General features: G+C 38.1%; 1 protein-coding gene across 2 annotated transcripts in view; it reads right to left on the bottom strand.

The window, feature by feature from the left end:
- PPP1R1C (protein phosphatase 1 regulatory inhibitor subunit 1C) overlaps nt 1–26,252 on the bottom strand; it is a 130,023-nt gene that overhangs the window by 46,495 nt on the left and 57,276 nt on the right. For both annotated transcript variants that reach the window (XM_060107349.1, XM_060107350.1), the window contains exons 3-4: nt 11,960–11,997; nt 9,923–9,983 (exon numbers count right to left, since the gene is read on the bottom strand). In XM_060107349.1, coding sequence (XP_059963332.1) covers nt 9,923–9,983; nt 11,960–11,997 — 99 coding nt within the window. The remainder of the gene's footprint in view (nt 1–9,922; nt 9,984–11,959; nt 11,998–26,252) is intronic.

The following is a 26,252-nucleotide window of genomic DNA, read 5'->3' as shown; positions in this document are numbered from 1 at the left end:
AGACTTTCCATGGCAGCAAAGTACTTGGTGATGATCCATGTAGGATTTAACTGTCTACATTATGGTATCATCTTAAATGCTTTGGAAGTTTGTATGAGCAGGAGGAATGAAAATGGTGAGATGTGTGTTCCACTTTTCCATGACCCAGTCCATTTAACTCTGCAGACACGTGTAAACATGACTCTTCCTTCTGTGATCTAAAAGGCCTTACCTTCTGGTCCCCCAGACAGCGTGGGTTTCCTCACATCCCCTGATAACTCTGCTCAAATCCCTGTACAAGGACTTACCATGGTGTGCTCTACCTGTCCACTTGTGTGTTGCTTCATCCAGACTGGTCTCCTAGAAGGTGCGGATTTTGCCTTTCATCTCTGCAGCCACACCACTTTAAGGCCATGCTCGATACAGAGTGGAGGCTCATACGTGATGTGTGGCAGTACATTTTTAGTGCTTATGCAACTGAATTTTACCATTTGCAGACTTGGGAGAAACCTAGAGACACTGGGTCTTGATTTATCTGTTCCAACCAAATACAAAAGTTCATCTCGGGGCTTCCCTGGTGGCGCAGTGGTTGAGAGTCCGCCTGCCGATGCAAGGGATGTGGGTTCGTGCCCCGGTCCGGGAGGATCCCATGTGCCGCGGAGCGGCTGGGCCCATGAGCCATGGCCGTTGAGCCTGCGCGTCCGGAGCCTGTGCTCCACAATGGGAGAGGCCACAGCAGTGAGAAGCCCGCGTACAGCAAAAAAAAAAAAAAAAAAAAAAAAAAAAATAAGTTCATCTCTTCCCCTACTTCTAAGATAGGAAGCAATTTTAAAAGTTGTATGTTATTTAAACAGAGGAATGTATTGATACATTTAAAAGATTAAGCTTAAAATAGGTGTAAATATATACAGACACCTGAATGGAACCATATTGATGAAGAGTGGTCTCCTTTTCAAAGTTTAATTGGCACCACATGGGGACATATATATGCATATGGCTGATTCACTTTGGTGTACAACAGAAACTAACACAGTATTGTGAAGCAATTATACTCCAATGGAGATCTATTAAATATATATATATATTATATATATATAATGCACATACAATACAATCCAAAAAAAAAAAAAAGATACATTCTCAGATCAGTTCTCCAATCTGACCCCACCTTCTGAATTCAAAGATATGAGGGAAGATGAACATAGAACTTAGTGAAAGAAATTGAAGAGAAGTGAAGGAAGTGGATCTGGAAATAGAAGCATATTTGGTTGTTTTTTTTGTTGTTGTTTTTTAAGGCAAGACTTGTATATATTTAGAATGTTCTTTGTTATCTAGAAATCTGTTAAAATGTTTCTTGAGTTGCATAAATAAACCCCACCCTACACAGTAAATAAACCAGGCCAGCACAAACATAAAAGCCAAGATTTAGGAAGGCAAATGTGATGAATACCTGAAGAACAACCACAGAGGGACAGAAATGTTATATATATAAAAAAAGGAATGCAATGTGGAGACGGCCTGATGTGAAGCTAAAAGATCTTGCTGCCTTCTTTCCTTGACTTTTCAACATGCAGGGGGTGATGAAAACAGGATACTATGGCTAGTCTGTTCCTTTTGAGAATTTTTTTTTCAGCACAATTATAAGAGGTTTCAAACTCAGGAAGAGTGATTTGATCATAGTTCTATATAATCATTGTTAACCTACCTACATTGCCTAATTATAGGCTGAATTATATGATTTCCTACACATCCCCCTGGCTAGAAATGTTTATTGTATGATCTTCTTTAGCACCCCCAAATTTACCATTAAACATCACTTTGTTCTTAGGCTTTTTTGAAATATGAAATTGATTAATTTAAATATCAGTACCTCTGAGAGCACTGTTAGTTAGCTGGGAAAAGAGGGGTTGGGTGTCTGAGAGGATGAGGCAGGTGAATGAAGCAAAGCAGGGTTTTGTTACAAAGGAAATGAAAGGTCAAAGATCAACTCCACAAATCTACCTGAGATTGGTACAAATAAAAGTGGAGTGAGTGTTGCAAGGTTTGGTTGTCCACATGCTTATTAGGATCAGGCACCTTTAGCCCTGACTCTTCAGTTCCTACTGGGATGAGAGCAAAGCTCTGGCAGGGGTTTTATTCATCTCCAAGACCTTCCATCCTTCCTTGGTCTCTCCCCAGGGCTTCATCCCTCCTTTCTGCAGGCTCAGAGGAAACGAGGAGGGGTGTACCTGCCTCTTAATCCAGGGTTCAAATAATTACTCAAAATAGATCTTACATATTGTGTGCCTTTCCTAAGCATGCTTTTTACACATATTGTTTCATTTTGTCCCCCAACAGGCCTGTGTGGTGGGTATCACCTCCATTTAACTAATGAGAGAAGAGACAGGTTAAAATCATTGACTTGCTGAAGTTGAACAGTTAACAAGTGGTGTCACTGAGGTTTGAACACTGATTGCTTCCCCCACAATGTCCACATCTTTTCCTGCTGGGTCCCATTAAATTACTACTATCAACAGCTTTCCCTGATTTGAAGATTATCCTTCAGTTAATATTACATGGCACATCTTTGTCACTGTCACCTACCATCCTCCAAAATCCATGTTAGACTTTTTATTTATTTATTTATTTATTTATTTATTTATTTTGCGGTATGCGGGCCTCTCACTGTTGTGGCCTCTCCCGTTGCGGAGCACAGGCTCCAGACGCGCAGGCCCAGCGGCCATGGCTCACGGGCCCAGCCTCTCCGCGGCACGTGGGATCCTCCTGGACCGGGGCACGAACCCGTGTCCCCTGCATCGGCAGACGGACTCCCAACCACCGCGCCACCAGGGAAGCCCCATGTTAGACTTTTTATTGGGCCAGTTTGATTTATTTCCTTCCCTGGGCTCTTCCTTATTTGCATTTATTGCTTTATGAAAAGAGGCTAAATTGAGATAAAATATCAAGATCACACCATCCTTGGAGGGAAAAATGTAGGAGTTACAATGCTGTAAGCATTCAGAGAAGACCTACTGGACATGTCAGAAGAACAATCTCTGGACACTGAAGTAGCAAAGAAATTATGAAGAATGAGAGGAAGAAGATGTTTTTCAGAAGTCCATGAAAAATCTGACTTGTTATACATTAAGAATGGTAATGTAATACTAATAGACCTGCTCTACAAAGCTGTTTTTCAGTCAGCTGCTTTGTTTCATGTTCAGATTTCCTTTTAAATCGATAGCCCTTGCTTTGCTGTCTTCAATTGAAGGCATTTGCCTTCCAGTAAAACACACACACACACAAAATGGGGGTGGAAATGTGTCAGCCATTTCCTGCCCCAAGATTGAAACCTACTTTGCTTTTCTGAAAACATGATTCAAGCTATCCAACAATAATTTAATTGGCTGTTCTGTAAATTACAGGGCTGGCCACCATATAAACACCAGAGAAATCACATGGGTATTCAGTAGTCAGCTATCATTTTTCTGATAATCTTCAGAACTTTCTATTTACATAATTATAAAACACTATATCACACAGGGTAATGGAAAAGTAAGTCTGTTTTCTATGCAACCTTCAACTTGTGATTTTTTATGCATAATATACATTACAAATTTATGACTCATCTACAGACATGAAAAAATGTGGTCAGCACACCATATCTGAAATATAATAATGTATCTAATGAGAGTTTATAGTATCCTCTGGTTTTAAGGGATGTAATCTTGACATAATAAGTCTATTTTATAACTGGTTGAATGATGGCCTTCAGGGGGACCAGTGTCAACTAGAGGGAGATATGTGTGCTGCAGGCCTTTCTTGGCCCCGTTCTGTTTGATACGTCTATTACAGATGTGGATAAAAAGATCAGAGATAAATTTATATAACCTATGGATGACAAACAACTGAGATAATGGAAAATAAAATAGATGATGGAATCATGATATGAAATGTGACATGTTCATGTGACAGTCTGACTCTAAGAAGATGGAAGTCAATTGGGATGACAGCACTGTCTTGCTTTTTGGTTAAGAAAAGACGTAATTTTTAAATGAGCTATACATTATAAATAATATGGCTGTAAAGCAGTACACGAAAAAGGCTTGGAAGTTTTGAATTTATGGTAAGCTCACTATTTGTCACCAGTGTATATGGCTGCCAGAGAAAGCTAATACAATTTGAGGTCGCATTAATGGAATTAAATTATCTGGAATGAAGGAGGTGACAGGCATAATTGAAGTCTCCATTCTGTTTTGGTCAGACCACCCCTTAAATATAAGTTGATTTTGAATGATGTACTTCTAGAGTGATAGAGGCAAAGTAAAGCTTATTAGGAGATCAGGAGTGAATGTGAAAGGACAGGCATAATTGACATTGAAATGTTTTAACCTGGAAAGAGAGAAATTAGGGGTGAGGCAAGGACCTGATAGATGTCTTGAAATATTCAGAGAGTTGTCATTTTAAAATTTATCACAAATAGCAACAAGATATAGAAAAGAATCCATGAATATAAATTTCAATAGAGAAAAGATCTTTCTCATAGACCAGAGAGAAGGTAAACACCCTAAGGAAATGATTCATTCACCATCAGTAGTGTTGGGTACATTTTAAAAAATTATTTAAAAGTATATGGTTGAGAGTCCGCCTGCTGATGCAGGGGATGCGGGTTCGTGCCCCAGTCTGGGAAGATCCCACATGCCACGGAGCGGCTGGGCCCGCGAGCCATGGCCGCTGAGCCTGCGCGTCCGGAGCCTGTGCTCCGCAACGGGAGAGGCCACAGCAGTGAGAGGCCCGCGTACCACAAAAAAAAATAAAATAAAATAAAAATAAAAGTATATGTATAAGCACTGCTTATGTCTCAAGCATTGTGTTAAGCCCTGCAGATAAGGTAATAAACAAAATAGGCACTGTCACTGCTGCCATGTAGATCACTTCTGGTGTAGTTGGAGAGACAGACACTTAATAACTAATTGAATACTGTGATTACTTGCAATGAAAGAACTATAGAGAATGTGTAACTATTAATAGAGAGTTCATAGCTACACATAATTTAGAATGGAGGGTTAGGGAAAGCTCCTTTCAGGATCTGACCTTTAAGGACAGGGCTTGGATGATAAGTAGTAACTAACCAAATAAAGAATGAGGACAAGAAGGAGGCAAGGGAGAATATTCTAGATGAAGAATGTATGTAGACTCTTCAGGAAAGAGCTTGGTGCATTTAGAAGCTGGCAGAATGCCAGTGTGGCTGGGACCTAGAGGGTAAGGAGAGGAGAGGCATATTGGAGCCACAGGGCAGTAAGCTTTCTAAACTTTGCTCTGGAATAGGAATTTGTCTAAGGGCAGTGAGGAGCTATTGAAGAGTTTTAACCAAGGAAGTGGCATAATCACATCCGGTTTTTAAGAAGTTCACTTTGGGTACAGTATAGAAAACAGATGGGAAGTAGAGGAAAGAGACTGAATGGAGAGTAACCTTTTATATCCTGGCAGAGAAATGAATGTGACTTGAATTGTGATGGTGACATTGGAGATAGAAGAGGGGAAGGTGGGAGAGGTACTAATGGGGTGCAATCCACAAGACCTGGTGCTCTACTGATGAAGAGAGTGAAGGAGAGAGAGAGAGTCGTTGGAGACCCCCAGAACTCAAGAATAAGCACCTTTCTGAGAAGGGGAACATGAAGGACAAATTGATTTGCTGTGGAGATCAGAAGGTCAGTTTTGAACATGCTAATTTTGATCTCATGATCTTTGATTTCCATGAGATTTCATTTCATTTATTCAACCTATGACATAAGAAAGACATGTTAGATAGATGATTGGATATCTGGAGTCTGGTCAATTTTTAGACTTGCTACAGCAGAATCACCTGGAACTTTTGATTATTTGGCTACAGCCTAAGACTAATATATTAGAACCTTCAAGAGAACGTAGCCAATCTAATACCCTGAGGTTAGATGCAGTGGAAAAAATGGAAGTGATGTTTGATGCATCACTAGATAGCTGTACTAGTTAATCTTTAAACTTGACAACTTTGAATGACTATAATGTTATGACTAGAAAGATGGCAAGACCAAGAACTAACTCTACTATTACTTTCTAAGAGTAAATGTTCTGATCAAGTCATGAAACATCTCTGAAGGAAGAGAGCCATCTCCAGATTCTTCTACTTACATTGCCAAGTTTGTTTCCCATGATGCTGCCATCTTCGCCAGAAACTAACTGTTGGAGGAACCAGGCTGTAGTCAGAGGCAACCACCTAATGATTCCAGTGGTCCATGAGATAACCTTTCTTAAGAATCCAGCCAGGGCTTCCCTGGTGGCGCAGTGGTTGAGAGTCCGCCTGCCGATGCAGGGGACACGGGTTCGTGCCCCGATCCCGGAAGATCCCACATGCCGCGGAGCGGCTGGGCCTGCGAGCCATGGCCGCGGAGTCTGTGTGTCCGGAGCCTGTGCTCCGCAACGGGAGAGGCCACAGCAGTGAGAGGCCCGCGTACAGCAAAAAAAAAAAAAAAAAAAAAAAGAATCCAGCCAAATCGATGCATCATTCTGGATGGTAACTAATTTTCCAAATCAGATTTTCTCTTTGACTAGAGGGGAAGGGAGTGGGAAAAAGTAAAACTAGAAAAACAGAAGCATACGGATAAGTAAGAACGTAAGAGTTAAAGGGGGATCAAGCAGAGAGAGAAGCAAAGAGAAACAGAAGCAGAGTCACAAGTATGACAATTAGTAGAACAAGGTTTAAGGGACATCCTCTTCCCAGCAGATGACAATGTGGCTGGATTCCCCAGTTCATTACAGTTCATTTATTCAACAAGTTTTTATTGAGCACCTATTATGTGCCAGAAACTGTACTAAGTGCTGGGAATATCAAATGAACAAAACTGTTGTCATGGACACCTCATTCTAGGTACATGATGAGTGCCATGGAAAAAATTAAGGCAGTGTTATAAGGACATGGATAGTGATGGTAGGATAGGCAGTTATCAGGAAATGAAGACCTTTCTGAGGAGGGAACATTAGCTGAGTCACCTGTGAGGCCACTGGGTAAAGAGCTTCTCAAGCAGAGAAAGTGGAAAGTACAAATGCTCTGATACAGAAGTGTGTTTGAGATGTTTATAAACCGAAAAAGTCCATGACATTGAACCCCGATGAACAAGGGGCAGCGTGAAAGGAGGTAAGATCAAGAGGAAAGGACAGTGCAGCTCATTCAGGCACTCATAAGCCATGATTGGATTTTGCATTTTATTCTGAATGCAACAGGAAGTTTTTGAGGATTTTGGTCAAGGGGGTGGCATGATTACATTTGTGCATTAGAGGAATTACTCTGGTTTGTGTGTGGAGACACAATTGTAGAGGGACAAGAGCAGAAGCAGGAGAGCAGTAAGGAGGCTACTTCAGCAGCCCAGGCAAGAAACAATGGTGGTTGCACAAGGTAGTAGCAGTGGAAGATACGGAAAATAGAGAAGGGGTACATCTTGAAATTAGCACCAACAAGAGTAGATGATGGATTGGGTAAGGGGGAGCAGTCAAGGATTATGCAAAGATTTTTGTTCTCAACAGCTGAATAAGATTTATTGAGATGGAGAAAAACCAAAAAAGAACCAATGAGTTTGGTTTTGGACATAGTAAATTTGAGAAGTTTCAATGAATGTCATTCATTCAGGTGAAGAAATTTGATAGCTAGTTAGAAATGGGAGTCTGAAGTTCAGGAGATAAGTTAGGGCTGCAGATATGAATTTGGAGGTCATCAGTCTATCAGTCATGACAGTGTACCTGCTAAAATGGTTTCCTCTGCTCTATTTCTTACCCCCTACCTACCCATGCACCTTCATAAAGCCTTCATCACAAGAGGTGATCTGGACATGTCTCTGTTTTCTGAGAGCTGGTGGAGCCATAAATACCATAGTAACTGAAAGAGGGAAAAATAAATGAATGTAGGAGCTGGGAGACTAGTCTGTCTGGGCATTTATTGAAATGGCGTAGGCAGAACGTAGCATCTCTCTCCTGGGTATAGGCCTCTATATCCAGTAACTCCTCACTACCTAATACAAGAGAAGAAGGAAGGAGTCTAGCTAGTTTGTTTTGTTTTGTTTTACTAATCAGCTACTCACTGGGTCATTCATGAAGCTCTAGTTGGCCATTTGGTCAGAACTATTAATCATATCTGGTGCTACTTTGCTCTCCTAGCAAACATTTTTTACATTCTAATTGCATGCTCCACTGCAGTTTGAGGAATTATACATTTCAGAGCAGTTACTGATTTTGCATTTCAATAACATTTCCGTTCTAATTCATCTTTTTTATGATTGAAGCTTCTTAATGTGCTTACAATGTACCATATGTTACCATTGCTTAATTTTGTCCCAAAATATTCATTTCTAGCTCTAAGGGACAGGTAGACTGAATAAAATATGTGGATTTAGCTCTCTCTTCTCTTTTATCAGTAGCAGGAGACTTTGCTAAGTATTTACAGGTAATAAATGAGGACCTAAGTGGCTTGTAATTATACCCGAATAGCCTCATGAAAGAATTACTGTGCTTTCTCAAGCCTTTAACTCATGACCAAAAATGATTATCATTGAATGACCATCTTGGAGGGCTCAACAGTAGTAAGGTTATGGGTAAAAATGTACAATATGACTAACTTCCCTAAATGTTAGCATCCCACATTCTTATATTTGAGAGCTAAATATAAAAACCATGAGCCTTTGGGGCCTTGATTTTAAGATTTTTCCTTTAAAAATAATGCTGTTATTCTCTAAGGACATGAGAACAGTCTTTATTTAGTTAAGCTAACCCAAAATAGAACAGCGGAAATTATTAAATGAGTGAACATATATCTTTCTTTGGGACCCATTCATGCCAAAACTGATGTGTCTTAAAAGTACAAGATGACTTACAATAGGGAAGATATCTTCAAAAATGATTACACTGATCTTGAGAAAGGGATGCCTGATAGCCTCAATAATTACCCTGGAATTAACTACAATGCTGATGATTGCATTATTTACTACAGTCTTATGAACAAGCAAACATTGTATTTTATAGCTGCACAGGACAGAAGTTTATGGAAAGTAGCTATTAATGTGTCCCTTTAGTCCCACCTCTCTTTCAGAGAGAAGCCCCAAATCTAGAGAGGATACAGCGTGGAAAATTTCACTCCCAATTTAGACATCTCTCTAGACTCCAGAGGAAGCTGTTCAGCTGGCCTCTCCTTATAGTTGAAACTGAGCTGTATGACTGCATGATGAGTCACTGGGCCAACAGCCCAAGTGCCAGGCTGGAACACGAGCTACTGGATTGGACACACTCTGCCTCATGTCAGGAATACTGTTGTGTGAGAAATAAACCTTCCCTGGAATTGAAATTGGAATGTTGGTCAAAATTCTGATACACTTAGATATTCTTTTAGCAGTTCTGATTTTGGGGGGGAGGGGTGGAAATTCTGGGAGAACGCCAGAATCTGAGCTAGCACTCTTAGTTGCTATTTCAACAGCTGTTATATGTACAGCTAATAGCTGTTTGACTGGGTTTCTTAGAACTGCTCCTGACACAGGGCAGTGAAGCAACACTTTACACTGTATCTCTCTGAAATTCAAGACATACTTTGCTTAAGCCGAGGAGAAAAAGGTAATCATCTGCCAACACTTGCAAGAGTAATTAGGGATTCTATAAAAATCTCTTCAGGGAAAACATGTGAGGAAGGGTAAAAGAAAACTTTTGTCATTATTTTAGAAAATCTGAATTTCCAGACTGAGATTTTGAGACATCGCTAGTTGTCCCTTCTTCACCTATTTCACTCTTGATGAAACTAGGTTTCAAATAACATATGTTACTGAAAGTCAGTAATGTGACTTTTAGTGAGATAGATCTAGCTTATAAGCAGGTATAAGGCGCCTGAGAACAGCCTGCCTGCCATCCATGAACTCGGCACTCAAAACAACCGGAAACAGTACATGAACAGTACCTTTCATGGCGGGTGGTGTATACACGCTCTGCTTCCTTTGCTTAGGGGATGCATTCTGTGACTGGATAAAGAGAAAAAAGTAATAAGTCTTATGTTTGGATAAAAGGTACCATGTCATCAGCCCTTTGAGGGAAATAAACACCTAGTAACATTAGTTTATTTTAAAAAGAAAGAAAGAAAGAGATAGTACTAATCCTTTCCATTTTAGAGAAAAGCGTAAGTCCCAGGACAAAATAAACTCCAAAAGCTATGTCCATGGTATAATTATATCTGTTCATAGGATTGTCAGTGGTTCTGGAGGGTTAATGAGAGTCCTTGCTAAGTAATATCAGTCTATAATCCTATGGGATTGAGATGTTCAGTCTAATAGCTCCATTTACTTGGAATTACAATGTTGTAATATTCTTCTACATGTTCAAAAGCTCTTTCCTAACAAAACTGCTGCTTAACACTCTTAAGCACACTGGATCAGAATTAATTTATTGAGGCAGAAACTTTTGCACTAAAATTGATACAAATTGGAACAGAGGAACATATTTCAGGGTCAGAACCACAATAATAATATTTAAAGTTTAGATAGAAATAGATATTTATATACGTATAAGGCATTACTTATTATAATAAATTATATATATATGTGGTCTACACCTCGATCAGATTATGTCAAATACTCCTTTTTAATGGTGTGTCTACTTATATTTCAGTGTGTCAAAGGCAGGAGTTTCAGTGTCTGGAGCAATTATTTTTGCTTTGAAAAGTTCAAGTATAAATAGTTACAAGATACTTTTTGAGGATTGTTCTAGACTTTCCATGCATATTAGAAAGAACATAATGTACAGAGTCTGAAGAAAACTAGAAACTGTTTCACAAAGTTGTAAATAGAGCTTGAGGCATCTTTACTCATACATACTAAAGCTTAATTGCCCTCAAAGGAGTCATCAAGATGTTGGTATTTAGCTGATGCAAAAACAACCTATTAAAAAGTAAAAAATTCAACCAAATAGTTACCAAATCCATATCAATCAAAGCAAATGATGCAAGCAAATTTCTTCAAAATAGAGTGTTTTGTTACTAGTCTATTATACACAGATGCAGGCAGGGCAACTCTACATTAGTATAAATGTGTGGATGATTGAGCCTTCTGTTGTACCTTTGCTGTATTCTGTCACATTTGGTTAATTTTAAGAAGTATTCACTTCCAGGTTTTCTTATATGTTTATTTCCATATACATATTCAAAGCTTAAGTAGAAAATTAATTCTACAGAAAAGTTGGTTTGTTTAGTAACAGTGGTAAAACTTATTAACTAATAAAAATTATATTTATGTAAGAGTTTAGTTTTCAAAGCATTTCACATTTACAATCTCATTAAATTTTTAGAAAAGTCTTGAGAGATACTTTCTGGTATTTTGTTCTTTCTACATTTTTCACTGAGTTTTGCTAGATGCCTACTCATATGGCCATGGGAATTGAGTATCAAGTCTGCATGAGTCCTACTCAATACTTGTTCCATTTTTGGGCACAAGGTTGCTCATTTTCTTGTATTCTGTGTATCCTATGTTATCAGCTCCCCTAGCCGCCCCCCATCCCTGGTTCATATTTTCAATCTGAACTCCTACATGTGTATGTGGAGACTGGCCTCAGGATCTGCTCTTGGCTCCACACACCAGAGGACCCTTAAGAGGTGTCTTTCCCCTACCTTCTTGTTCCAGGGTTCCAACACTGGCTGTCCCAATCTGTGATGGTCATACACAACCAGTCACTAAATTGAAATTATCAATACCATATCTTGCCTCTAAAATCAGTAGTTTATTTTAGAAGTTTTTCCAGGGGTTAGTATTTCATAGGTGGAGAATCAAGGGTAGCCTAGAGGTGGAGACTTAATGACACCATTTTACTGTGTGTTCAGTAGGGGAAAGCAAATTAAATAGTTTTTACAACACAGTTATATTGATACCATATTTTATATCACATCACATCAAACTGGTTGTGTTTTTAGTTGGTTGGACACATTTATACAGAGTATAAGAAAACTTACTTCTGCTTGTGTGTTGGTCACTCTCTTGTCATCTATTTCTGCAAGAGAAGTAGGTGTAATTATTAGAAAGTTGATATTTTTCCTTGTAATATGCACATTAAATTATCAATAACATGGAACAGAATGATTTAATAATTGCCTTATGCTTATACAATATCCATGGCTTAGTCTAGTGGCTGAGAGGGCAGGGGGAGGCAGAAAGAAATAGTTTCCTTCTGAGATAACCCTCTCCCACAGGTTTAAAAAAGGCAATAGAAAAGCATCCCTCCTGAAATTCCAAATTGCCCAACTTCCAGCAGTCCGGAAGGAGGACCAGAGAAATGCCTCCTAGAACAACTGTTGGCATCATCAACCTCACAGTGCTAAGACGTAAACAACCTCCTCTCCTCATGGATTTTGCAGTACTGTCAATTAACTGTAGCCTCTGTCATTTTCCTTAAGTTTGCCAGTAAGCAGAACAAACCTACTTTTCCGCTCAGCCCAATCACTGACTCTAAAAGAGGCACCCTCTTTTCTGTATGCCCCTGGAAAGAATCAGTAACTTTGTCAGAAATATTTCTTGTGACACTTCTAGGGCAACTTACACATAGTCTGTGTAAAAAAACAGTTGTGAGGAAGGGGAGAGAGGAGGAAGAGGTGCTCACATACTCCCCTTCCACAGAGCGAGGACATTCTAGGCTGGGCTTCTTTCCTACCTCCTCACCTCTTTTGCATGGATTCTGCCTCTTGGCTTCTAGGCCCAATTGACTGTTCCTCACTTTTAGGTTAGTCCCACAGCTGAGAAATTGATGCCATGGTTTAAATACTGAACGAGACATTCATCAAAGAATGTCTAAAAGCGAGTATAATTGTAACTTTGGTTTGTAACTCCGCATTTTGTTCTCTACATAATTTAAGAGGCTAGTGAATTTAAAGAATTATTAGTTTATGTTTTGGGGCACATAATGTATAAGGATGTAATTTTGTGATATAAATAACCATAAGGGGTTGGGACAGAGGCGTAAAAGAAGAGTGTTCGTATGTTATTGAAGTTAAACTAGTATAAATTCAAATTAAAGTGTTACAACTTTAGGGTTTTAAATGTAATCCCCATTGTAACTACGAAGAGAACAGCTATAGAATGTACACAAAAGGAAATGAGAAAGAAATTTAAACAATTCACTACAAAAAATTAACTAAACATGGGGCTTCCCTAGTGGTCCAGTGTTGAAGAATCCGCCTTCCAATGCAGGGGATGCAGGTACATCCCGGGTCGGGGAACTAAGATCCCACATACCATGGGGCAACTAAGCCTGTGCACCGCAACTACTAAGCATGCAAGCCACAACTAGAGAGCCCGCATGCCACAACTAGAGAGAAGCCTGCATGCCACAACGAAAGATCCCATGTGTGGCAACTAAGATGGATACAGCCAAAAATAAAATAAATAAATAAATACATATTTTTTTTAAAGGAAGACAGAATTCAGGAAATGAGGGACAAAAAAGCTATAAGTCATATAGGAAACAAATAGCAAAATGACAGAAGGAAGTCTTATTAGTTACTTTAAATGTAAACAGATTAAAATCTTCAAAAGACCAAGATTAGCAAAATGGATAAGAACATATGATCCAATATGTACTACCTACAAGAGACTCACTTTAGATCCAAATATACAAATAGGGTAAGAGTCAAAGGATAGAAAAAACAATTCTATGCAAATAGAAACCAAAAGAGAGCAGGGTGACTATACTAGTATCAGACAAAATAGACATCAAATCACAAAAAGTTATGAAATCAGCCTTTACTGTCAGTAAAAGGTTCTTCAGTCTTCTTGTAATTACTGCTTTTTTTCAACACAACACCCAAATTTAATGTTTGGCCTAAATGCTAGTTAAACTGATTGAATTTTTTCATTACAGTCTTCAATCAAAAGTAGAAGTAAATTCTCTATTTCCACCATTAGCGGCTTCTTGTTCTGAAGGCAACTTAAACTAAACAATATTGAAGCCACTTTACCTTGTTTTTGATTTATCAGACTTTTTCAATATTGTGCATTCAGTGGCTTCGTGTAGCCCAGGTCTCATCCTGGCTTTATTCTGCTGTCTCCATTTTCAAATCTAATCACATCCAATTTCACTTCTGCATTATCACTTTTAATTTCTTTGCTGAACTTTCATTTTTTTCTATTATTCATTTTTGTTAAATGTCATACAAGTTTATCACCGAGAGACAAGGAGACAACCCAACTACAGGCTTTGCTGTCTGTGCATGAACTGAATAACTGATGTACAATGGCAATCACCAACAGACTTTGAAAGAAGTGATGTGGTTGGTCACTGATTATGAAGCACATCTATTATTTACTTAGGGATTTGTGGAGCTAGCCGTGAAGTTTATATTTTATGCAGTTACTCACATATTATACTGTGTAACTGAAATCTGAAGCATGTTATTGGGGGACTGGGTTATTTAACTAAACCGTGGTCAATGACATTTGTGCATGTCAAACTCTTCAAAGCAATGACTTCCATACTACCCAACAGAGATTGTATAAGGAGAAAACAGAAGAAAGGAAGAAATCCTAGGAGAGAACCCTGAGGAAAACCAATATTTAATGGATGACAAAAGAAGAGAAACATGCACAATAACTTATAAAGAGTGGCCAAAGAAGTAGTAGGAAAACCAGAAGCACGTGATATCACACAAGGCAAGAAAAGAGATTGCAATCGCATTTGCCACTTCTTCTTTAAATTGAGATAAAACTTTCATCCCATAAAACTCACCATTTTATAAATTTTGGAGATTAATCCTTTGTCAGTTGCTTCATTTGCAAATATTTTCTCCCATTCTGAGGGTTGTCTTTTGGTCTTGTTTATGGTTTCCTTTGCTGTGCAAAAGCTTTGAAGTTTCATTAGGTCCCATGTGTTTATTTTTGTCTTTATTTCCATTTCTCTAGGAGATGGGTCAATCTCCAAAATTTATAAGCAGCTCATGCAGCTCAATAGCAAAAAAACAAACAACCCAATCCAAAAATGGGCAGAAGACCTAAATAGACATTTCTCCACAGAAGATATACAGACAGCCAACAAACACATGAAAGGATGCTCAACATCTTTACTCATTAGAGAAATGCAAATCAAAACTACAATGAGATATCATCTCACACCAGTCAGAATGGCCATCATCAAAAAATCTAGAAACAATAAATGCTGGAGAGGGTGTGGAAAAAAGGGAACACTCTTGCACTGCTGGTGGGAATGTGAATTGGTACAGCCACTATGGAGAACAGTATGGAGGTTCCTTAAAAAACTACAAATAGAACTACCATATGACCCAGCAATCCCACTACTGGGCATATACCCTGAGAAAACCATAATTCAAAAAGAGACATGTACCAAAATGTTCATAGCAGCCCTATTTACAATAGCCCGGAGATGGAAACAACCTAAGTGTCCATCATCGGATGAATGGATAAAGAAGATGTGGCACATATATACAATGGAATATTACTCAGCCATAAAAAGAAATGAAATTGAGCTATTTGTAATGAGGTGGATGGACCTAGAGTCTGTCATACAGAGTGAAGTAAGTCAGAAAGAGAAAGACAAATACTGTATGCTGACACATATATATGGAATTTAAGAAAAAAATGTCATCAAGAACATAGGGGTAAGACAGGAATAAAGACACAGACCTACTAGAGCATGGACTTGAGGATATGGGGAGGGGGAAGGGTAAGCTGTGACAAAGTGAAAGAGCGGCATGGACATATATACACTACCAAATGTAAGGGAGAGAGCTAGTGGGAAGCAGCCGCATAGCACAGGGAGATCAGCTCGGTTCTTTGTGACCGCCTGGAGGGGTGGGATAGGGAGGGTGGGAGGGAGACGCAAAAGGGAGGGGATATGGGAACATATGTATATGTATAACTGATTAAATTTGTAAAATAAAAAAATAAAAAAAAAAAAAAAAAAAAAAAAAAAAACCTCACCATTTTAAAGTGTACAGTTCAGTAGTTTTTAGTATATTCACAAAGTTGTGTAACCATCATCATTATCTAATTCCTAAATATTCTTATCACGCCAAAAAGAAACCCTATACCCATTAGCAATCACTTCCCATTCTCTCCTCTTTCTAACCCCTGGAAACTACTGATCTACTTTATGTCTATATAGATTTACCTATTCTGGACATTTTATATAAGTGGAATTATATAGCATATGCCCTTTTGCATCTGATTTCTTTTCTTTTTTTTGGAAAATTTAAAATATCCTTGATTTAATTAAGGAAGACTTATCTGTATAATATTTAGTCTTTTTTTTAATTTTTATTTTTTTATTAGTTTCTGCTTTATAACGAAGTGAATCAGTCATACATATATATCTGTTCCCACATCCCTTCCCTCTTGCGTCTCCCTCCCTCCCACCCTCCCTATCCCACCCCTCCAGGCGGTCACCAAGCACCGAGCTGATCTCCCTGTGCTATGCGGCCGCTTCCCACTATCTATCTACCTTACGTTTGGTAGTGTATATATGTCCATGCCTCTCTCTCGCTTTGTCACAGCTTATCCTTCCCCCTCCCCATATCCTCAAGTCCATTCTCAAGTAGGTCTGTGTCTTTATTCCTGTTTTACCCCTAGGTTCTTCATGACATTTTCTTTTTCTTAAATTCCATATATATGTGTTAGCATATGGTATTTGTCTTTCTCTTTCTGACTTCACTCTGTATGACAGACTCTAGGTCTATCCACCTCATTACAAATATCTCAGTTTCATTTCTTTTTATGGCTGAGTAATATTCCATTGTATATATGTGCCACATCTTCTTTATCCATTCATCTGTTGATGGACACTTAGGTTGCTTCCATGTCCTGGCTATTGTAAATAGAGCTGCAGTGAACATTGTGGTACATGACTCTTTTTGAATTATGGTTTTCTCCGGGTATATGCCCAGTAGTGGGATTGCTTTTAGTTTTTTAAGGAACCTCCATACTGTTCTCCATAGTGGCTGTATCAATTTACATTCCCACCAACAGTGCAAGAGGGTTCCCTTTTCTCCACACTCTCTCCAGCATTTACTGTTTGTAGATTTTTTAATGATGCCCATTCTGACTGGTGTGAGATGATATTGCATTGTAGTTTTGATTTGCATTTGTCTAATGATTAATGATGTTGAGCATTCTTTCATGTGTTTGTTGGCAATCTGTATATCTTCTTTGGAGAAATGTCTATTTAGGTCTTCTGCCCATTTTTGGATTGGGTTGTTTATTTTTTTGATATTGAACTATATGAGCTGCTTGTAAATTTTTTGAGATTAATCCTTTGTCAGTTGCTTCATTGGCAAATATTTTCTCCCATTCTGAGGGTTGACTTTTTGTCTTGTTTATGGTTTCCTTTGCTGTGCAAAAGCTTTTAAGTTTCATTAAGTCCCATTTGTTTATTTTTGTTTTTATTTCCATTTCTCTAGGAGGTGGGTCCAAAAGGATCTTGCTGTGATTTATGTCAGAGTGTTCTTCCTATGTTTTCCTCTAAGAGTTTCATAGTGTCTGGCCTTACACTTAGGTCTATAATCCATTTTGAGTTTACTTTTGTGTATGGTGTTAGAGAATGTTCTAATTTCTTTCTTTTATATGTAGCTGTCCAGTTTTCCCAGCACCACTTATTGAAGAGGCTGTCTTTTCTCCATTGTATATTCTTGCCTCCTTTATCAAAGATAAGGTGACCATATGTGAATGGGTTTATCTCTGGGCCTTCTATCCTCTTCCATTGATCTATATTTCTGTTTTTGTGCCAGTACCATACTGTCTTGATTACTGTAGCTTTGTACTATAGTCTGAAGTCAGGGAGCCTGATTCCTCCAGCTCCGTTTTTCATTCTCAAGATTGCTTTGGCTATTCGAGGTCTTTTGTGTTTCCATACAAATTGTGAAATTTTTTGTTCTAGTTCTGTGAAAAATGCCCGTGGTAATTTGATAGGGATTGCATTGAATCTGTAGATTGCTTTGGGTCGTAGAGTCATTTTCACAATGTTGATTCTTCCAATCCAAGAACATGGTATATCTCTCCATCTATTTGTATCATCTTTAATTTCTTTCATCAGGGTCTTATAATTTTGTGTATACAGGTCTTTTGTCTCCTTAGGTAGTTTTATTCCTAGATATTTTATTCTTTTTGTTGCAGTGGTAAATTGGAGTGTTTTCTTGATTTCACTTTCAGATTTTTCATCATTAGTGTATAGGAATGCCAGAGATTTCTGTGCATTAATTTTGTGTCCTTCTACTTTACCAAATTCATTGATTAGCTCTAGTACTTTTCTGGCAGCATCTTTAGGATTCCCTTTGTATAGTATCATGTCATCTGCTAAAAGTGGCAGCTTTATTTCTTTTCAGATTTGGATTCCTTTTCATTCTTTTTCTTCTCTGATTGCTGTGGCTAAAACTTCCAAAACTATGTTGAATAATAGTGATGAAAGTGTCAACCTTGTCTTCTTCCTGATCTTAGTGGAAATGTTTTCAGTTTTACACCATTGAGAATGATGTTTGCAGTGGGTTTGTCATATATGGCCTTTATTATGTTGAGGTAAGTTCCCTCTATGCCTACTTTCTGCAGGGTTTTTATCATAAATGGGTGTTGAATTTTATCGAAAGCTTTTTCTGCATCTACTGAGATGATCATATGCTTTTTCTCCTTCAGTTTGTTAATATGGTGTATCACATTGATTGATTTGCGTATCTTGAAGAATCCTTGCATTCCTGGGATAAACCCCACTTGATCATGGTGTATGATCCTTTTAATGTGCTGTAGGGATTCTGTTTGCTAGTATTTTGTTGAGGATATTTGCATCTATGTTCATCAATGATATTGGCCTGTAGTTTTCTTTTTTTGTGACATCTTTGTTTGGTTTTGGTATCGGGGTGATGGTGGCCTCGTAGAATGAGTTTGTGAGTGTTCCTCCCTCTGCTCTATTTTGGAAGAGTTTGAGAAGGATAGGTGTTAGCTCTTCTCTAAATGTTTGATAGAATTTGCCTGTGAAGCCATCTGGTCCTGGGCTTTGGTTTGTTGGAAGATTATTAATCACAGTTTCAATTCAGTGCTTGTGATTTGTCTCTTCATATTTTCTATTTCTTCCTGGTTCAGTCTCAGAAGGTTGTGCATTTCTAAGAATTCGTCCATTTCTTCCAGATTGTCCATTTTATTGGTATATAGTTGCTTGTAGTAATCTCTTATGATCCTTTGTATTTCTGCAGTGTCAGTTGTTACTTCTCCTTTTTCATTTCTAATTCTACTGACTTGAGTCTTCTCCCTTTTTTCCTTGATGAGTCTGGCTAATGGTTTATTAATTTTGTTTATCTTCTCAAAGAACCACCTTTTAATTTTATTGATCTTTGCTATAGTTTCCTTCATTTCTTTTTCATTTATTTCTGCTCTGAGCTTTATGATTTCTTTCCTTCTGCTAACTTTCGGGGTTTTTTGAGGTTCTTTCTCTAATTGCTTTAGATGTAAGGTTAGGTTGTTTATTTGAGATATTTCTTGTTTCTTAAGGTAGGATTGCAGTGCTATAAACTTCCCTCTTAGAACTGCTTTTGCTGCATCCCATAGGTTTTGGGTCATCGTGTTTTCATTGTCATTGGTTTCTAGGTATTTTTTGATTTCCTCTTTGATTTCTTCAGTGGTCTCTTGGTTATTAAATAGTGTATTGTTTAGCCTCCATGTGTTTGTATGTTTTTCAGATTTTTTCCTGTAATTGTTATGTAGTCTCATAGCATTGTGGTCAGAAGAGATACTTGATATGATTTCAGTTTTCTTAAATTTACCAAGGCTTGATTTGTGACCCAAGATATGATCTATCCTGGAGAATGTTCCATGAGCACTTGAGAAGAAAGTATATTCTGTTGTTTTGGATGGAATGTCCTATAAGTATCAATTAAGTCCATCTTGTTTAATGTGTCATTCAGAGCTTGCGTTTCCTTATTTATCTCCATTTTGGATGATCTGTCCAATGGTGTTAAAGTCCCCTACTATGATTGTGTTACTGTCAATTTCCTCTTTTATGGCTGTTAGTATTTGCCTTATGTATTGAGGTGCTCCTATGTTGGGTGCATAAATATTTACAATTGTTATATCTTCTTGGATTGATCCCTTAATCATTATGTAGTGTCCTTCTTTGTCTCTTGTAATAATCTTTGTTTTAAAGTCTATTTTGTCTGATATGAGAATTGCTACTCTAGCTTTCTTTTGATTTCCATTTGCATGGAATATCTTTTTCCATCCCCTCACTTTCAGTCTGTACGTGTTCCTAGGTCTGAAGTGGGTCTCTTGTAGACAGCATATATATGGGTCTTGTTTTTGTATCCATTCAGCCAGCCTGTGTCTTTTGGTTGGAGCATTTAAGCCATTTCCATTTAAGGTAATTATTGATAGGTATATTCCTATTCCCATTTTCTTAATTGTTTTGGGTTTGTTATCGTAGGTGTTTTCCTTCCCTTGTGTTTCCTGCCTAGAGAAGTTCCTTTAGCATTTGTTGTGAAGCTGGTTTGGTGGTGCTGAATTCTCTTAGCTTTTGCTTCTCTGTGAAGGTTTTAATTTCTCCGTCAAATCTGAATCAGATCCTTGCTGGGTAGAGTAATCTTGGTAATCTTTTTCCCTTTCATCACTTTAAATATGTCCTGCCACTCCCTTCTGGCTTGCAGAGTTTCTGCTGAAAGATCAGCTGTTAACCTTATGGGGATTCCCTAGTATGTTATTTGTTGTTTTTCCCTTGCTGCTTTTAATATGTTTTCTTTGTAGTTAATTTTTGATAGTTTGAGTAATATGTGTCTTGGTATGTTTCTCCTTGGATTTATCCTGTATGGGATGCTCTGTGCTTCCTGGACTTGGGTGGCTATTTCCTTTCCCATGTTAGGGACGTTTTCATCTATAATCTCTTCAAATATTTTCTCAGTTCCTTGCTTTCTCTCTTCTTCTTCTGGGACCCCTATAATTCGAATGTTGGTGCATTTAATATTGCCCCAGAGGTCTCTGAGACTGTCCTCAATTCTTTTCATTCTTTTTTCTTTATTCTGCTCTGCAGTAGTTAATTCCACTCTTTTATCTTCCAGGTCACTTATCCGTTTTTCTGCCTCAGTTTTTCTGCTATTGATCCCTTCTAGAGAATTTTTTCATTTCATTTATTGTGTTGTTCATCACTGTTTGTTTGCTCTTTAGTTCTTCTGAGTCCTTTTTAAACGTTTCTTGCATTTTCTCCATTCTATTTCCAAGATTTTGGATCATCTTTACTATCATTATTCTGAATTCTTTTTCAGGTAGACTGCCTATTTCCTCTTCATTTGTTAGATCTCATGAGGTTTTACCTTGCTCCTTCATCTGCTGTGTGTTTCTTTGTCTTCTCATTTTGCTTAGCTTACAGTGTTTGGGGTTTCCTCTTCACAGGCTGTAGGTTCATAGTTCCCATTGTTTTTGGTGTCTGCCCCCTTGTGGCTAAGGTTGGTTCTTTAGGTTGTGTAGGCTTCCTGGCGGAGGGGAGTAGTGCCTGTGTTCTGGTGGATGAGGCTTGATCTTGTCTTTCTGGTGGGCAGGTCCACGTCTGATGGTGTGTTTTGGGGTGTCTGTGGACTTATTATGATTTTAGGCAGCCTCTCTGCTAATGGGTGGGGTTGTGTACCTGTTTTGTTAGTTGTTTAGCATAGGGTGTCCAGCACTGTAGCTTGCTGGTCATTGAGCGGAGTTGGGTCTTGGCGCTGAGATGGAGATCTCAGGGAGATTTTCGCCATTTGATATTACGTGGAGCTGGGAGGTCTCTGGTGGACCGTTGTCCTGACCTTGGCTCTCCCACCTCAGAGGCACAGCCCTGACGCCTGGCTGAAGCACCAAGAGCCTGTCATCCACACGGCAGCTATGAGGTGTCTCCAAAGAATCCACAAATGCGCAAGGTAGCAGGAAGAGCATTCAGGACCTTGACACATGAGGACAGGGTGTCATTAGCAGACCAATTCGGCCACATCTTGCCATGGTTAACACTGCACTGTGGAAATCAGCGTGGGCCCTTCAACACCAGTGGGGGTAGTGATACAACTGAATGAGGAGATGCAGTGCTGAGCTTGAGACCATCCAGAGGCATAGGCAGAACACTGGGTACCTCCAAACTCCAGAGGCCCTTCTTTAGACGTGCTGCCTGCAAATTAAGTCTTAATAGATGTTAAAAGGTATCCTAAAGTGACTTCTCCAACCACAATGAGATGAAGTTAGAAATCAGTAACAGATAAAACTGGGAAATTCACAAATTAGTGGAAATTAAACAACACACTCTTAAACAACCAATGAATCAAAGAAGATGTCATAAATACAACATACCAAAACTTAAGGGTCACAGTGATAGCAGTGCTAAGAGAAAAATGTATAGCTGTAACTGCTCGCATTTAAAGTCAAGAAAGATTTCAAATCAGCTGCCTAACTTTACAACTTACAGAACTAGAAGGAAAAGAACAATAAATCCAAATCTGAAAACCTGAGAACCAGGGAGGCTGATGGTGTAAGTTGTGGTTCAAGTCCATTGGGCCTTTGGACTTGAGCCAGAACTTACACCATTGCACCCCCTATTTCTCAGGCCATCAGATTTGGACTGAAGCTATACCATTGGCTTTCTGGGACTCTAGCTTGCACATGACAGATTATGGGACTTCTCAGCCTCTGTAATCATATAAGCCAACCCCTTATAGTAAATCTCTTTTTATATATTCTATTGTTTCTGTTTCTCGGGAGAACCCTGACTAATATAGTCATCAAAAATGGAAAGTCTAGCGGCTGGGCCCGCGAGCCATGGCCGCGGAGCCTGTGTGTCCGGAGCCTGTGCTCCGCAATGGGAGAGGCCACAGCAGTGAGAGGCCCGCGTACAGCAAAAAAAAAAAAAAAAAAAAAAGGAAAGTCTGAGAAACTGTCATAGCCAAGAAGAGCCTAAGGAGACATGATAACTAAATGTAATGGTGTATCCTGGATGAGAACCTAAAACTGAGAAAGGGCATTGGGTCAAAAATGAAGGAAATCTAAATAAACTATGAGCTTCAGTTAATAATAATATATCAATATTGGGTCATTAACTGTAATAATGTTACACTTTAATGACTAATATAAGGTGTTAATACAATAATAGGGGACCTCTCTTCAATTTTTCTGTAAATCTAAAACTCATCTGAAAAAACTGTCTATCAATAAAAAAACTTAAACAAAAGTAAAAGTACTAAACACACCAAAATATTACCCCCTGAAAATATTTTTGTTATTATTGTCAGGATTCTGTATGTGATTTGAAGAACACCAGATAGTCATTATTAGAAAGTAAGTAATGTAACTAAAAAGAAGTTCATGAAAAATATATAATTTAAGATATTTTATATGGGGCTAATTAAAGAATAGAGAAAAAAGGTATGGTTAAGGAAATGAAGAGAATATTTTAAACTTCAGTTAAAGTTGTTAAAAGCTGATGCAAGCTAGGGTATGTTAGTCGAGAAAAAGAGGAGTGAAATGATTTTCAAACAAGACCAATGATAATAACAGCTCTTGGTTTATTTATTGATTAGATATGGAAAGAGAAGGACCAAAATATATTTAAAAAATACTGATAGTACCTTTTTGATTATGCATATCCTCCAGTTTGCTGCTTTTGTGTGTTTGTTCCTCATATCCAGAATGCTCCTTCCCTCAAACCAAATACTGCCATCCCTCAAAGTTCTCTTCAGATGGCATCTCTTCTGGGAAATCTTTCCCAATTCATGCCTCCCCTGTTCCCAACTGGAAGTCATCTCCTTCACCCAGTACTCACAGCACTTCCTCTATACCTGTATCATTGTATTCATCATTATATACCTTATACTATGGTCATTAGTATTTTATCTCCTCAAATAACCTATAAAGGAATGGAGATTAGTCTCCACGCTTGATTCTTCCACAGCTCTTAGCACAGTAGCATGGCTGACACATAACAGCTTGTCAAATAAATATACCTAGTGCCTACATTTCATAAAACAGACCCTCTGTTTGCTGCTTGTCTACAAAATAAAATACAAAATAAAATTGTAGCACAATTACTTACTCATACTAGGTGCTAAATAAATAGTTTTAACAAATAAGTGTTTGGTTTGAAAACTTGTTAAGGTAGAGGCCATACCTCCTATTTCTTTAAATCAATTTATTAGGTCATTACTAAAGCAATGGTACAGACACTCAAATTCTTATAAATATCACCTAAGTTGTTGACCTAGAGATTGTCACACTGAGTGAAGTAAGTCAGACAGAGAAAAACAAGTATATATCACTGTATGTGGAATCTAAAAATATGGTACAAATGAACTTATTTACAAAACAGAAAGAGAGTCACAGGTGTTGAAAACAAACTTATGGTTACCAAGGGGGAAGTGGGAGAGGGATAAATTGGGAGATTGTGATTGACATATACATAGTACTATATATAAAGTAGATAACTAGGAAGAACCTACTGTATAGCACAGGAAACTCTACTCAATACTCTGTAATACCTATATGGGAAAAGAATCTAAAGAAGAGTGGACATGTGTATATGTATAACTGATTCACGTTGCTGTGGAGCAGAAACTAACACAACATTGTAAATCAACTACACTCTAATAAAAATTAATGTAAAAAAATGGGATTATATATACTAAAAAACAAACAAACAAAAAACCAAAAGGGAATCTTGGAGGAAAAACAAGGATATATGTCTTTGTTCTGTTAGTTTTTAGAGGTTGAGAAGACAACAGATATATATCTAGGTCAAGAATAATATATATCATAAGAGAAAAATTTTTAAAGTGATAGATAGTTAAATTTAATATATTCTTTTATAGATATCAGCCTCAGACAATAACTAAAACCATGGAAATGCATAATTTACTCAGGATATTGGCTGCAGAAGAGCACTGACCCATATATAGAATGCTTTGGTAAAAAGAGATAAAATTTCTTAGAGTAAAACCAAAAGATACAGACTTTTGATGAATTTAGATAATAGAAGGTGTGAAGGGAAAAGTCAGTTTAAAGAGTCCTTCCAATAAAAAGAGTTCTAAGTTTATGCTTTGAAGACTTCTGGGCTCAAAAGCAATAACAATGACAGATTAAATATAAAAAGAGATAACTAAAATGATGCAGTCACAGTTCAGAATTAGTCAAACATCTCTATGGACTCTAAATATAAGAACAGAAAAATGCAGGTAAGAAACCATGGGCCTGAAAGACTTTTTTTTTTTTAATTTTTTTTTGGCTGAGTTGGGTCTTCGTTGCTGTGCACGGGCTTTCTTTAGTTTTGGCGAGTGGGGGCTACTCTTTGTTGTGGTACGTGGGCTTCTCATTGCGCGGGCTTCTTGTTGCGGAGCATGGGCTCTAGGCACGCCTTCTTCAGTAGTTGTGGCATGAGGGCTCAGTAGTTGTGGCACACGGGCTTAGTTGCTCCACGGCATGTGGGATCTTCCCAGACTAGGGATCGAACCTGTTTCCCCTGCATTGGCAGGCAGATTCTTATCCACTGCACCACTAGGGAAGCCCTGAAAAGCTTTTTAGATCTAGGAGGAGGCAGAGACAGCTCAGAGTTCCTTACCCTTGAGAAAAGAGATTGACTTCATGTGAAGGAAGGAACAAAAGCCAGGCTTGTTGATTGGAACCAGAAGCAGGGCTCTCTCACCTATGCTGAGAAAAAGCACTGATCTGTGTATCCAGGGAGACAAGAAGGCAGACAACTTGGGACAAGCCACTACGGGCTCAGTGACTTTATCTGCTCTGTTTCTAATTTCACCATGGAACAAGAGTCTTAAGGTCCAAATTAAGACCTGATTCCAGATTAAAAATTTGTAGTGTTCAGTGGGGAAAGACTCAAGAACATTAACAAGGAAAGGTGAACACAGAGGCAGGGGGGAATTTTCACTCATGATGAATTGAAAATTAAAATCTCAAAACACGAGAAGAAAAGACACATTTAAGAATGACTGCCAGAAAAGCAACTGGAAGATGAATTCCCTCCAGATGAAATGAAAACTTCAGAGCAATTTGAAAATGTCTTTAAAATGAATATATTTGGTACCCACAAAGAGAGAAAGAAGAAAGTATATCTATTTCTTAAACATCAAAAAATGTTGAAACAAGATTAGGCTAAATTGAAACAAGAACAGATGGATATAAAAAGAAACAATTAGAAATATAAGTTTAATCATGGGAATTATAAACTCAATAAAGGTGTAAATCTCTAGACTGCTAAGTATAACTTAAAAACCTTGGGCATTATATATAAAACAAACATAAGAAGTCTTGAAA

The sequence above is a fragment of the Mesoplodon densirostris genome, chromosome 8, assembly GCF_025265405.1.
Source record: "Mesoplodon densirostris isolate mMesDen1 chromosome 8, mMesDen1 primary haplotype, whole genome shotgun sequence".
NCBI lineage: Eukaryota > Metazoa > Chordata > Mammalia > Artiodactyla > Ziphiidae > Mesoplodon > Mesoplodon densirostris.
The sequence above is the reverse complement of the archived record's forward strand: the minus strand, read 5'-3'. Positions and strand labels throughout refer to the sequence as shown.